A 15472-nucleotide genomic window follows, 5' to 3' on the forward strand; every position below is an offset into this window, starting at 1 on the left:
ATATTGCATATACTGAACTTATTGCAATGCACTGGGGGATTGTCCTGCCAAAGCATGCATTTCTTTCTTTTTCTTTTCTTTTTTTTTACTGAAAATACAGCCTTAGAGTTGTATATACTATCAGTCAAAAACAGTAAAATTTAAAAATATTTTAACTATATAAAATAACTGTTTTCTATTTGAATATATTTTAAAATGCAATTTATTCCTGTGATTTCAAAGCTGAATTTTTAGTATCATTACTCCAGTCACATGATCCTTCAGAAATCATTCTGATTTGCTTCTAATATTCTGATTTGCTATTGAATGGAATAAGAGCATGCATATTGCATATACCAAACTCGTTGCAATGCATTGTGGGATTGTCCTGCCAAACCATGCATTTATATTTTGCCCCAGCATTTATTTATTTATTTAGTTTTTCATTTAAAAGACAGCCTTAGGGTTATATATACATTACCAGTCAAAAGTTTTTGAACGGTAAGATTTTATTACAGCAAAACAATACAGTTTTGAAATATCGTTACTATATAAAATAACTGTTTTCTATTTAAATATATATTTTCAAATGTAATTTATTCCTGTGATTTCAAAGCTAAATTTTTAGGAGCATTACTCCAGTCACATGATCCTTCAGAAATCATTCTAATATTCTGATTTGCTGCTCAAAAACATTTATTATTTTAATGTTTTTCAGGTTTCTTTGATGAATAGAAAGTTCAGAAGAACAGCATTTATCTGAAATAGAAATATTTTGTAACATTATAAAAGTCACCACTTTTAATCAATTTAAAGCATTTTTCTGAATTAAAGTATTCATTTCTATAATTTCCTTTCCCAAAAAAACCTAAAAGACTCAAAGCTTTTGAACTGTATAGTGTATAATGTTGCAAAAGCTTTTTATTCCAGATAAATGCTGATCTTTAGTTATTAGTTAAGACTATTTTATTTGTACTTTTTAGTATTGAATGAAATAAGAGCATGAATGTTGCATATACCAAACTCATTGCAATGCATTGTGGGATTGTCCTGCCAAAGCATGCATTTATTTATTTATTTATTTTCATTTAAAAGACAGCCTTAGGGCTAGGCAATAAAGCTAAATAAATATACGTCTCTAGGCAATATAGATAGATATTATATATACACTATCAGTCAAAAGTTTTTGAACAGTAAGATTTTATTACAGCAAAACCAGTAAAATTTTGAAATATTTTTACTATATAAAATAACTGTTTTTTATTTGAATATATTTTAAAATGTAATTTATTCCTGTGATTTTAGAAATCATTCTAATATTCTGATTTGCTGCTCAAAAAACATTTATTATTATTATTATGATTTTCAGGTTTCGTTGATGAATAGAAAGTTCAGAAGAACAGCATTTATCTGATATAGAAATATTTTGTAACATTATAAATATCTAATAATGTATTTTAAACAATTTAAAGCATTTTTATATATAAAAAGTATTAATTTCTATAATTTCTCTTTTTCTTTCTAAAAAAATTATACTGACTCCAAGCTTTTGAATGGTATAGTGTATGTGTTACAAAAGCTTTTTATTTCAGATAAATGCTGATCTTTGGATCTTTCTATTCATCAAAGAATCTTAAAAAAGTACTTTACTTTTTAAAATATTGATAATAATAATAAAAAAAATGTTTCTTGAATAGGAAATCAGCATATTAGAATGATTTCTGAAGGATCATGTGACACTGAAGACTGAAGTAATGATGCTTAAAATGTAGCTTTGATCATAGAAATGAATTACATTTTAAAATATATTCAAATAAAAAAGTTATTTTAAATATAAATATATATATATTTTTTTTTTTTTTCCCAATGATTTTTACTGTACTTTGGATCAAATAAATGCATTCTTGGTGAGCAGAAGAGACTTATGACAAAAAAAACCCATTAAAAATACTTTTAACTGGTAGGGTTATTTTGGATGTGAATACACACGATTAAGCGATTTGACAGCTTTATATATCAGTAATGAACTATAATAAATTATTGAATCATTTTATTGAAATTATAAGTTTGAACTGATTCACTCAAATGAATCAAACTTTCAGATGCAATGCCTAGCCCTAATGCACATACATTACTGAATTACTCATTAATCATTTTTACCTTTGAGGACGACCACAATGCAAACACACACAGACATATTGATTGAGAGAACCATTCACATGTCTGTGACTCATTTCTAAAGGTCAAGAGAAAGTAGCAAAGGTTAAAGGTCAAAATAAGAGAGTTCTTGTTCGTGCTGCCATATTTATCATGTTGCCCCGCCACAACATTGTTATGTTCATGTGTACGTGTTTGTACCGTAGGCCTGGCATTTGTTTTCCCAACAAACCGATAGAAATGTACCAATTCCCTGCTGTTCACCCACTTCCCATAAACACGCGCACACACACATTCACAATGGAAGGTGTTGCAGCTCCAGACAGTCTGTCGTCCCGCATTTCCAGCGGTTTAGATAAACAAACTAAAAATACGCACCCTTATTTTGTCACCGTGAGCCCTATAAGTCACATACACATGGTATCAAAACAGTGAACTCATCCTATGATGCATCATGATGTAAACTTAAATTTATGTGATGTTTCTGAAATGGTTTTGCATGAAAAGGTGGTTTTTATAGATTCACCTGAAAATGTTTTTTATATGTATGTGTGACTATATGAACTCGATAAATGTGTGCATGGAACTCATTTGCATATCCTCCAGTGCCAAACCTTCCTGTATTATAAAACAGCACCGCAACTTTTTATGTTTAACAATACATGCAGAGCTTGCCAGACCCACACTCATCTTTCTAATCTCTCCATTCTTTTATTTCCATGGTGGTTGCTATTAAAACCCTGTGGTTTTATTAATTGCGTACGGGTTTTAAAGACCGCCGCAGCCCAACAGGGTGTACGCGATCCTACCGGCCGATAAACGCGCCGTAAATTTTGGGAAATTCCTCCCTCTGAATGGAGGAAGTTGGTGTACGTGTTCAGGGCAGCACGGAGTTCAGGTCGTTTCAGGAAGTCTTGCATCAATACCTTCCAAAACCTGCCAGATCTGTTATATTAAAACAACACACTTTGACACAATAATACAAACAGCGGTGTGGTTTCATAACGTATATTAAAAAGTAATTCAACCACAGATTTGTTTCTGAGAAGAGGTCAAGCTCAGGTGACTTTAGTAGTAATTCACTCAAAACATATACAATATATTAGCTTTGTGCAAGGCAAGGAATAGACCAATAGTGATTCACAGAAAATCACTAGGTGTGTTTTTTGTTTAGTGGTAGTTGTTCTTGAGTCCCTTATTTGTCCTGAACACTTAAACTGCCCACTGTTCTTCAGAAAAAGTCATTTAGGTCCCACAGATTCTTTGGTTTTTCTGGATTTTTTTGCATTTGAACCCTTTCCAACAATGACTGTATGATTTTGAAATCCATCTTTTCACACTGAGGAGGCTTCAAAAGGAAACATGATGCATTAAGAGCCGGAGGGTGAAAACTTTTGGAGTTTGAAGATCAGGGTAAATTTAAGTAACTTTGTCTTCTAGGAAACATGTAAGTATCTTCTGAAGCTTCTGAAGGACAGTACTAAATGAAAAAAAGTTTTCACCCCTGGCTCTTAATGCATCTTATTCCCTTCTGAAGCATCAGTGAGCGTTTGAACCTTCTGTAATAGTTGCATATGAGCTGCAGTGTGAAAAGATGGATCTCAAAGCCGTACAGTCGTTGCTGGAAATGGTTCAAATAAACAATTTTAATTCATTTTTCTGAAGCAGGCATTTTAACTGTTCAGGACAAACAAGGAACTCATGACTAAACAAAAAAACAGCTGTGGATCATTCAGGTAAAAACACAGTATTAAGAATCAAGGGTATGTAAACTTTTGAATGGGGTAATTTTTATACACTTTTTACAACTTTTATTTTCTCTTGTGGACTATATGTAAACATCTTTAATGTGAAATATCTTATTCAGGCCAGTACTAAATAAAAAATAGCATGCATTTTGTATGATCACTCTTATTTTAGTAAAATAATTAACATTTCGCAAATTCTGCGAGGTGCATGTAAACTTTTGACCTAAACTGTATATACTATGTTATCTTTTAATATTTTAAATGAGCTTTTATTTTCAGTTTTCATTCTAATTTACATTTTAGTCCTTTCTGTTATGTGTATTTGTCATTTGTTTTTGTTTTTTTGTTGTGAAAACATGATTCATAGAGTTGTATTTCTGTCATTTAACCTACTTAAAAAGACTGATTAAGAGACATAACTCATTAAACCTAATAGAGTTCCTAATTATGTTTAATTTAAGTACCAACTTTGTCTCAGATGTTTCTCCTTTAGAGGAAAAAAATAAAAACAGTCAAAGTCAAAAGCTGACATATAGAGGTCAGTACTAAATAAAAAATAGCATGCATTTTGTATGATCGCTCTTATTTTAGTAAAATAATTAACATTTTGCAGATTCTGCAAGGTGTATGTAAACTTTTGACCTAAACTGTATATACTATGTTATCTTTTAATATTTTAAATGAGCTTTTATTTTCAGTTTTCATTCTAATTTACATTTTAGTCCTTTCTGTTATGTGTATTTGTCATTTGTCACTTGTTATTCGACATTCATTAGATTTTTTGTTGTGAAAACATGATTTATAGAGTTGTATTTCTGTCATTTAACCTACTTAAAAAGACTAATTAAGAGACCTAACTCATCAAACCTAATAGAGTTCCTAATTATGTGTAATTTAAGTACCAACTTTGTCTCAGATGTTTCTCCTTTAGAGGAAAAAATAGTCAAAAGTTGACATATAGAAAGATTTCAGAGTTATGAAATGCAAAGCAGCTAAGATTATTTGGTTAATTGGAAGTGAAATGAGTTCACATTGAGATCTTGCCAAATCTGAGCAAAAACGGAATCCCTTAAAAAAACAATAGTCTGCATTTCCATTTACTCTCATTTAATCTCATTGCTTCTAGAAGCAACAGTTGAGATATGAAGATCTCATTGGTTATTTTTCTCTTATTTAGATGGTTAAGACGCCATACAAGGACGAGCATCCGAAACACAACGTGCCCATCGATATCTACTCAGGAGTTTAATGAGATTTGCTTTTGTTCAGGTTAATATTATTACTAGAGCTCGTCGGATGCGCTCCGGCAGGCATCGGGAGATGGACGACTTCCTCTGGGAATGAGAATAGGGTTTGTTAAGGTGAAGCGGGGCTTCTATGAATCGGTTAGTGTTGTAGGCCTCAGGGTGGGGTCAAGGTCAACATGTGGAGCGAGTGAGTCATCAATCAATGCGATCCGCCGCCCTCCGCATGTTTGTCATCAATCACACTGATGGAGCCGGCCCTGCGTTTGGAGGAGGGGGTCAGAGGTAATTGTTAATTAGTGACTAAACCGTGTAGAACAACAGATGCCAGACCGTGAGACAAGAAGCCAATTGATGTTTCTTTCACGTATGTGTGTGTGTGTGTGTGTGTGTGTTAGAGAGATCTTCAATGCCCTCAGGAGAGGAAACCGATCTTGATGTTTTTGTCTAAAAAAATCCTGGTGTTCTGCAAACTGTCATTAACACACACACACACACACACACACACACACACACATGTTTATCTAGCTATCTAAATTGAGACTTCCCATTGACTTCTGTTATTCTTAAAGGGATAGGCACCTAAAAATGATCTGTTCGTCCTTGTATCACAGTTTGTGGAATACAAATATTTATTGCACTTTTCCGTGCAGTCAAAGCATCAGATTTAAAACTAAATAGTAGTTTGTTCCTCACAGAAAGTTACCAAATGTCTTTAGAAGACCTGGGGCCGGTTGCACCAGCTGTGCGTAAGTTACAACTTAGCCTAGTTGCGACGTAAATGGACACTAAGTTACAAGTTACTCACTACTAAATATTTTTAGTAACTCTACGTATAAACTAAATATTTACGGAAGCGTCTGGTCAGGAGTAACGGTTGGAATAAAATAGCAGACTGAGTGAACTGCATCAATATGCTCTTTTAATCAACAAGCTTCAATCATTTAGGCATATATGATGCTGCTGTCATTTACACTCACATACATATTAAGAGAGAGAACAATATGTGAATAAACGTACTTGTTTCTTTTTTAGCGCGACTCTGTGCACTTCATGTTGCGCATGTCAGATGAAATAATAAATAAATGTCATTTCTTTTTTGTTCATTTTTTTATTGATCCTTATTTATTTCAGTTAGTCTCTGAATGTTATTTACACGTGTCCCTGGACAAAAAATAGCTTACATATAAACTAATGTTATTATTGTTTCGTTTTTAATGGAAACTTGTTTTTACCGTTAGTATATGTGAGGCAAAAGAAGTTAGAATGAAGGATAAATTACAATTCATAGCATTTAAACAAGTTCTGCTCACGTATTTTGAAGGTTTCTATTGGATGATTTAGTGTAAACGTCATATTATGCGACTACGCATTGCTTTACGGAAAGCTTACGAACTGCTAGCTAAGTTCTGCCTTACGAACAACTGGTGCAACCAAATAATGTATAGATTTAGTTACAAACTAGCTAGTAGTTACTAAGCCTCTAGTGTGGACTTTACGTTCCAATTTAAGTAAGAACTTACGTATGGCTGGTGCAACCCTACCCTGGAATATAGATCCATAAAGCAAGTTGTTTGGACTACATTTATGATGTATTTTTGGGGAGAAAAATACTATTATTCAGCTTAGATTGATGAAAAAGTTTGGCATTAAAGACATTTATAATGATACAAAATATTTCTATATAAAATATTTTAAATAAACAAATAAATATAATACGGTTTCCACAAAGTAATGAAGCAGCACATCCATTTTCAACATTGATTGCATGCTAGAGTGATCATGCTAGAAATGAAATAACAATGTGCTAGTAATATGTTAATAATGCTGTAAACATGCTAGCAACATGCTAGTAACTTGCTAATCATGCTAACAACATGCTAGTGACTTATGGTAGCAACATGCTAGTAACATGTTAATCATGCTGCAAACATGCTAGCAACATGGTAGTAACATGCTAATCATGCTAACAACATGCTAATGACTTATGGTAGCAACATGCTAGTAACATGTTAATCATGCTGTAAGCATGTTAACGACATGGTAGTAACGTTAATCATGCTGTAAGCATGCTACCAACATGCTACTAATGATAGCAACATGCAAGTAACTTGCTAACAATGCTAACAACATGCTAGTGACTTACTAATCATGGTAGCAATATGGTAGTAACATGCTAATTGTGCTAGGAACGTGCTAACAAAATGCTAGTAACATGTTAATCATGCTGTAAACATGCTAGCGACATGCTAATAATGCTAGCAACATGCTGGTAACTTGTTAGTGACATGTTAATCATGCTGCAAACATGCTAGCAACTTGGTAGTAACCTGCCAATCATGCTAGGAACGTGCTAACAACATGCTAGTAGCATGTTAATCATGCTGTAAACATGCTAGCGACATGCTAATAATACTAGCAACATGCTAGTAACTTGTTAGTGACCTGTTAATCATGCTGCAAACATGCTAGCATGCTAGAGACATGCTAATAATGCTAGCAACATGCTAGTGACATGTTAATCATGCTGTAAACATGCTAGCGACATGCTAATAATGCTAGCAACATGCTGGTAACTTGTTAGTGACATGTTAATCATGCTGCAAAAATGCTAGCATGCTAGAGACATGCTAATAATGCTAGCAACATGCTAGTGACATGTTAATCATGCTGTAAACATGCTAGGGACATGCTAATAATGCTAGCAACATGCTGGTAACTTGTTAGTGACATGTTAATCATGCTGCAAACATGCTAGCATGCTAGAGACATGCTAATAATGCTAGCAACATGCTAGTGACATGTTAATCATGCTGTAAACATGCTAGGGACATGCTAATAATGCTAGCAACATGCTGGTAACTTGTTAGTGACATGTTAATCATGCTGCAAATATGCTAGCATGCTAAAGACATGCTAATAATGCTAGCAACATGCTAGTGACATGTTAATCATGCTGTAAACATGCTAGCGACATGCTAATAATGCTAGCAACATGCTGGTAACTTGTTAGTGACATGTTAATCATGCTGCAAACATGCTAGCATGCTAGAGACATGCTAATAATGCTAGCAACATGCTAGTGACATGTTAATCATGCTGTAAACATGCTAGGGACATGCTAATCATGCTATCAACATCTATCTATCTATCTATCTATTAAACTTTAAGCTTTTAGCTTTTTAAACTTTTTAAACTTTCTGGTCTGGCTTTCTCAAGCCAAACTTTTTTTATCTAGTTTTAAATTGTAATAATATTTCACAATTTTACAGTTTTTTTACTGTACAAATAAATGCAGCCTTGCTGAGCATAAGAGATACGTAGGGACTTTTTTCATATTCTCATATGTCTTAAACATAATTCATCCAATGAACACATTCTTTCCTAAAGAGTAAGTTGTATTGACTGAAGAATGGCAGAGAAATGAGTGAAAACAGGTTTTTAGAGTTGATTTTAATGAGAGAAGAGCAAAGACAGAGACACAACGTTCAGCATGTGTTATTTTAAAAAGTACAAGATGCTCTTGAAGCGTCTTCTTCTGTCTGTCTCTGTGTGTGTCAGTGTGTCTGTCTCTGTGTGTGTTAGTGTGTGTGTGTTCAAGGATTTGGAGTAGCGCTCAGGCCACCCACTGATGCAGTCCGTCTCTCATCGTGACTCGTCCATCTCTCAGCGTCCCGCTAATGGAAAGACGTTGATTTGAGGAGTCAGAAATGCGACTGATATATCTGCTCTTCGTCCTGTATAGATATCGGGGAATGTTGGAATGCGTGTTGGAAACCAGAAGACACTTTTCTTTGTCTCTTTATCCGAGAGGGTCATGTCATATAGCCGTGTTTGGATGTCTGGAGGGTTTTTGTCCTTACAGAAAAGCTCTTTCAGTTTGGTGAAGATTAAGTTCCGTGGAAAGAGCGAATGAGAGAGGCTTTCCTCTTCCTCTGGTATCTCCAGCACCTCTGGATCAATCTTAAACAGAGATTATAGTCCTAGACTGATGGCGATAATCTGTCGGGAGGTCTGTTCGCTTCTTTAGGATTAGCAGAGGAACATCTAAGAGCTTAATGCGAGAACGCGCTTCTTGTGGGGTTTATTTTTGCTTCCAGTTTCTGGGCTTTTCTTTAGGCTTAGCAGGTTTTCAACAACATTTAACTCTAAGGAGCCTACAATATTAGATTTGATATAAAAACTACTTCATCTAGTATATGCCTTCTGTCATCTGATTGATATTTTAATACCTTTATAGCAAGTAAACGAGTATCTTATATTATTAGTTATATTTCAAAATGAACTCATACTGGATTGAAGCAGCTTAGATTTACTTGATTATCCATTCATAATTTTTTACAAAAATCATGTAAGTATCAAATATGATCATCAGGCTTTTGAGCAACATTTAATTTTTTCATCTCCTAATCGTCATTGTTTTGCATTGCATTATGTTTTGATCATAAAACTATTTAAATATAATCTTATTTACACCAGTATTGGGGGTAAGGCATTATGAGTATCTCAAGTTCTGTAATCAGATTAATTTTTCCAAGTAACTAGCACATTACTTTTAAATGTACAAAAATTTTTTTGAGTTACTTTTTCAAATATGTAAAGCGAGTTACTTTGTTTTTCCATTTATTGACACTGATACCTCTTTTGTTCGCACTTTTTGATAGCACTACTATTAATAATACAATTATTAATTAAACATTTTTTAAGGAATTTACCAGAAAAATATAAATACACAATACAGTATTTCTGAAAAAAAAAAAAAAATAATAATAATAAATTCAATAATTAATTAGACATGTTTTTGCGTAAAAATAATAATTGTGTGGAAAAATACGTATTATATTTGGTTAAAAAATAGTACATATTTCATAGGGCCTTAAAAATGTACATTTTGTTAAACTTTTAATAAATTGTTGTTAAAGGAGTAGTTTACTTCCAAAACAAAAATTTACAGATAATGTACTCACTCCCTTGTCATCCAAGATGTTAGAAATTATGTTTTTTGAGGAAAACATTTCAGGATTTTCTCCATATAGTGGACTTCTATGGTGCCCCTGAGTTTGAACTTCCAAAATGCAGTTTAAATGCAGCTTCAAAGGGCTCTAAACGATCCCAGCCGAGGAAGAAGGGTCTTATCAAGCGAAACGATCGGTCATTTTCTAAAAAACATTACAATTTATATACTTTTTAATCACAAAGAGAAAATTAAATGGGAGATTTTTGACATACCCTAACTGTCATAAACAGGAATACACACAGTTCACACAGTGCTAGACAAAGATAAGCGTTGGTGGTTAAAAGGTATACAAATTATTATTATTATTTTCTATAATGATATAAATAACCGATCGTTTTGCTAGATAAGAACCTTTCTTCCTCGGCTGGGATCATTTAGAGCCCTTTGAAGCTGCATTTAAACTGCATTTTGGAAGTTCAAACTTGGGGGCACCATACATATCCATTATATCAAGAGAAATCCTGAAATGTTTTCCTCAAAAAATATAATTTCTTGACAACTAAAGAAAGAAAGACATGAATATCTTTGATGACAAGGGGGTGAGTACATTATCTGTAAATTTTGGTTCTGGAAGTTAAATACTCTACACTTTCAATTGTGTACCTTTCAGGATTTCAATTAATCAGACATGCTTTTTAAGATTAATATTTTTTAATTTAACCATTAAAACAGTAGAAAAATATATACAGAAAAAATGGAATTTGGAAAAAAATAAAACAGAATTTGGTAAGAAAAAAAAACGCAAGTAGTTACTTTTATATAGAGTAACGCAATATTGTAATGCATTTTTTGCTCAGTTTGGGCCTCTGAATAAGTTTTTTCTACTCTAGTATGAGTGTTGTATTCTTACTATGTCATGCTATATATCAAATATGATATTCAACAAAAAATATGCATATGCATTTTTTTAATATTTTGTCTAAAGTTCAATAAACTGTTCCATTAAAAAAAATATGTCAGGCTTTACAGGGTTAAGTATGCATGAATTACTTTTGCTGTGTTTGTATTATGGGTATACGAACTAATAAGTGATATAGGTTATGACACGGAAGAGAAGAACTTGTTGAATAAATTCGTTATTATTTGTTTTCTTTACACAAAAAGTATTCTCATAGCTTCATAAAATTACAATTGAACCAATGTTGTCACATGGATTTTAACCATGTCTTTACTACCTTTCTGTGCCTTGAACGTGGTAGTTGCATTGCTGTCTATCCAGGGTCAGAAAGCTCTCGGATTTCATCAAAAATATCTTAATTTGTTTTCGAAGATAAACAAGGGCCTTACGGGTTTAGAATTATTGACATTGCATTCTTGGGTGAACTTACCCTTTAAAATATCCCTTCTGGATGGCTATCTGTTTGCATTGCCCAAGATGCCTTTTGCCATCATATGTAGGTTGTAATTGTGACATCTACCAGCAGGCAATAAGAGGGTCACGCTAACCACCTAAACCTCAACCCCACGTTCCCACCGTTTCTGTTTGGTCTCTGGAGCCTGATAGAAGTTTATAGTAGTGCGCTGGAGTCCAAGGCATCTTTCATCCTCCTAGCTTTCATCCATACGCATACAGACATCCAAACACAGTGAGAGAGGTTTCCGTGCGCTCGTGTTTGCACGTAAATGAGTGATAAGGATGATGAAAAACAGTGTTTTCCAGGCTGGAGGAGTAGCGACACGCTAGATTATTTAAACAGGGGCATTCTTTATTTATGATGTCAAAACACGTTTTACTCAGATGTGCGAGGCGGGTTCTTGAGACGTATGGATGGGAGAATTAAAGGTGACTGGTGCATGCTGGGAAGACTCCCAGAATTCCTCATTCATCATTGTCCGATCTGTCTCGCAGTCTCTTGACTTCCACTCCCTTTCCTGGCTTCTCTCTCCATCATAAACGCATGGTCGTTTTGTATACGCTCCGTCTTTGTCTGCTTATGTACTTTATAATCATTTCATAATTGAGTCGTTTAATAATGTTTTATAATAGTCTGAGTCATACCCCAGGTATTTTGTTATCTGGGTGACATACTGTATTCAACGCCTTGTTTTACACTGAATTAACGCCCTCCTGTATGTTTATCTTCTCTCGTAGTGTGTAAGGTGGGCTACTACAGGTCTCTTTCTTCAGACGGAGGCTGTCGTAAATGTCCACTGCACAGTTACTCCATGAAAGAAGGAGCTACTTCCTGTGATTGTGACAAAGGATATTACAGATCGGAGACGGATCCTGCTGCCATGCCTTGCACACGTGAGTTAAACACAAACATTCGCACCAGTCTGAAGTGGGTGGACCGTATTTTGTGGACGCTATTTACATGGGTATTTGAGTGACTTCTTCAAGGTTTTACACTCTTAAAAATAAAGGTGCTTCACGATGCCATAAAAGAACCTTTTTTGTCTAAATGGTTCCATACAGAACCTTTAACATCTGAAGAACCTTTCTGTTTCACAAAAGGTTCTTTGTGGCGAAAGAAGGTTCTTCAGATTATAAAAAGGTAAGAAAGAGATGGTTCTTTAAAGAACCTTTGACTGAATGGTTCTTTGTGGAACCATAAATGGTTCTTCTATGGCATCGCTTGAAGAACCTTTTAAAGCACCTTTATTTTTATAAGAGTGTACTGTAAAATTTATATGAGTATTTTTATATTACGGTTTCCATTTAATAAGCATTTTAACCCTGTGAAAGCCTGACATATAAAATAATAGCCTAAAAGTCCAAAATATATGACCCTGGACCACAAAACCAGTTGTAAGTAGCACAGATATTTGTAGTAATAGCCAAAAATACATTCTATGAGTCAAAATTATCGTTTTTTCTTTTATGCCAAAATCATTAGGATATTAAGTAAAGATCATGTTCCATGAAGATACCTTGTAAGGTTCCTACCGTAAAAATATCAAAACCTAACTTTTGATTAGTAGTATGCATTGCTAAGAACTTAATTTGGGCAACTTTAAAGGCAATTTTCTCAATATTTAGATTTTTTTGCATCCTCACACTCAAAAATAAAGGTGCTTCACGATGCCATAGAACAGTGTTTTTCAACCACTGTGCCGCGGTACACTAGTGTGCCGTGAGAGATCGTCAGGTGTGCCGTGGGAAATTATTCAATTTCACCTAAAACAGGCCCAGGTTTCACACTGAGTGGGTAGAAATATGAAAGTTCAAAAAATACTGTTTTCATTGTGTTTGTTTGATTCCTATTCAATACACTTTGATAAAAATGACTGTATATTGTTAATTGCACTTTTTATTTGACAGAAGAAGGAATATCAGGGCTCGAAATTGTCGCATATGCTCCCAAAATTTTATCTGCGCGATCTCTAAATATATTTGGGAGCATTTTTTGCGAGAAATTGTTGTGGTGCGACTTGTTTTCATTTCTTTACACTCTTTAAATTCTTATCTTAAATTCAGATTTGAGATATTAGCCGTCAATCACTCCGTCACTGACACTGCGCTCCGCTCCGCTGAAACCGAACGGTTTTTTGCTTCAATTTTCTCTCTCTCTCTCTTTCTCTCTCTCTCTCTCTCTCTTTCTCTCTCTCTCTCTCTCTCAACCTCTGTTTCGGATTTGCACAAACTGCATTGCAATTAAGGGTGTGTGATGTGACTTGATTGTGATTTTTGATTGTGGACCATTAAAATCTCTTCACAATATGCTTATGAAGAAATATAATTCTGTCAGATGTAATTCTGGCGCCTCCGCCTCAGTATATAATGTACAACGAGGCATAGCCTACATTCACATCAGACTTTTTGAAATCCCGTTTGTGGTCCCCCACTTTAGTTCTTTTGTTAAATTAATGTGTTAATGCACGCTCAGCACCGCGACAGTTTCGTGAGATCGTTAAAACGAAACCGAAAGCAAAAACCGCACGCGCATTCAAAGGCAATTTTGATACATGGGGTTTAGAGAGCGACTCCCCAATGTGCGCAAATTAGGCTACATAGCATATCTAGGCTGTTATTAGTATATGTGGGTTGTAATAGGTTCATAGGTTGTGTATTTGTCAATAGCTCTGAATCATGCTTGAAAAATTTGGTCTCTATTTGCACTTTGAAATTGAGAGAGTAGCCTACTTTGATTATGGCAGTTATTGTTTGCACTTAATAGGATTAAGAAATAATTGTGTAGTTTATTTTTTGTTATTTCTACCATAGATTATTTTAAAATGCAGTGGCTGCCTCTAATTTAAATGGCTCTACCTATAATAGAGAAAATAAACAAATTGTTCATGTACTCATATTTTAAACATATTCTTGTCCCTTGCTTAAGGTTTAAAATAAATATTTTTTAAAAAGCCTTTTAGATTCTAGAGTCAGCCCATTTGCTTGTAAAGCATCAGCAATCAGAATCAGCCATGAAGAATTTAGTTTGGTGCATTACTAAAAAGAAAAGCCGGGTTGAGTGCTGGCTGATCTGCTCAATTGGCAGTTGTGGTGCTCCTTAATATTCAGTGAGTGCTCCTAAATTTTTTTCTGGTGCTCCTAACTTTTTGAAGTTGGGAGCACCAGTGCTACCAAACAAAAAAAAATTAATTTCGAACCCTGAATATGAAAGATCATAAAACTTTTTTCTTTGTGTTTATTTGATTCCTGTTCAAGACACTTCGATAAGAATGGCTGTATATTATTAATATAGGCTACAGAATTACATTTTTTTACAATTTCGATTGTTGGTGTGCCTTGTGATTTTTCTTCAATTAAAAATGTACCTTGGCTCAAAAAAGGTTGAAAAACACTGCCATAGAAGAACCTTTTTTGTCTAAATGGTTCCATAAAGAACGTTTAACATCTGAAGAACCTTTCTGTTTCACAAAAGGTTCTTTGTGGCGAAAGAAGGTTCTTCAGATTATAAAAAGGAAAGAAAGAGATGGTTCTTTAAAGAACCTTTGACTGAATGGTTCTTTGTGGAACCATAAATTGTTCTTCTATGGCATCGCTTGAAGAACTTTTTAAAGCACCTTTATTTTTATAAGAGTGTACTGTAAAATTTATATGAGTATTTTTATATTACGGTTTCCATTTAATAAGCATTTTAACCCTGTGAAAGCCTGACATATAAAATAATAGTCTAAAAGTCCAAAATATATGACCCTGGACCACAAAACCAGTTGTAAGTAGCACAGATATTTGTAGTAATAGAGTCAAAATTATCATTTTTTCTTTTATGCCAAAAATCATTAGGATATTAAGTAAAGATCATGTTCCATGAAGATACTTTGTAAATTTACTACCGTAAATATATCAAAACTTAACTTTTGTTTAGTAATATGCATTACTTCACTTGGACAACTTTAAAGGCGATTTTCTCAATATTTCG

At 34.0% G+C, this 15472-nt stretch overlaps 1 protein-coding gene across 2 annotated transcripts in view; it reads left to right on the forward strand.

Moving 5' to 3' along the window:
- Positions 1–15472, forward strand: part of epha4l (eph receptor A4, like) — a 69624-nt gene that overhangs the window by 21137 nt on the left and 33015 nt on the right. For both annotated transcript variants that reach the window (XM_073818049.1, XM_073818050.1), the window contains exon 4: positions 12238–12393. In XM_073818049.1, the coding sequence (XP_073674150.1) occupies positions 12238–12393 (156 nt within the window). The remainder of the gene's footprint in view (positions 1–12237; positions 12394–15472) is intronic.

The sequence above is a fragment of the Garra rufa genome, chromosome 14 (genome assembly GCF_049309525.1).
Source record: "Garra rufa chromosome 14, GarRuf1.0, whole genome shotgun sequence".
NCBI lineage: Eukaryota > Metazoa > Chordata > Actinopteri > Cypriniformes > Cyprinidae > Garra > Garra rufa.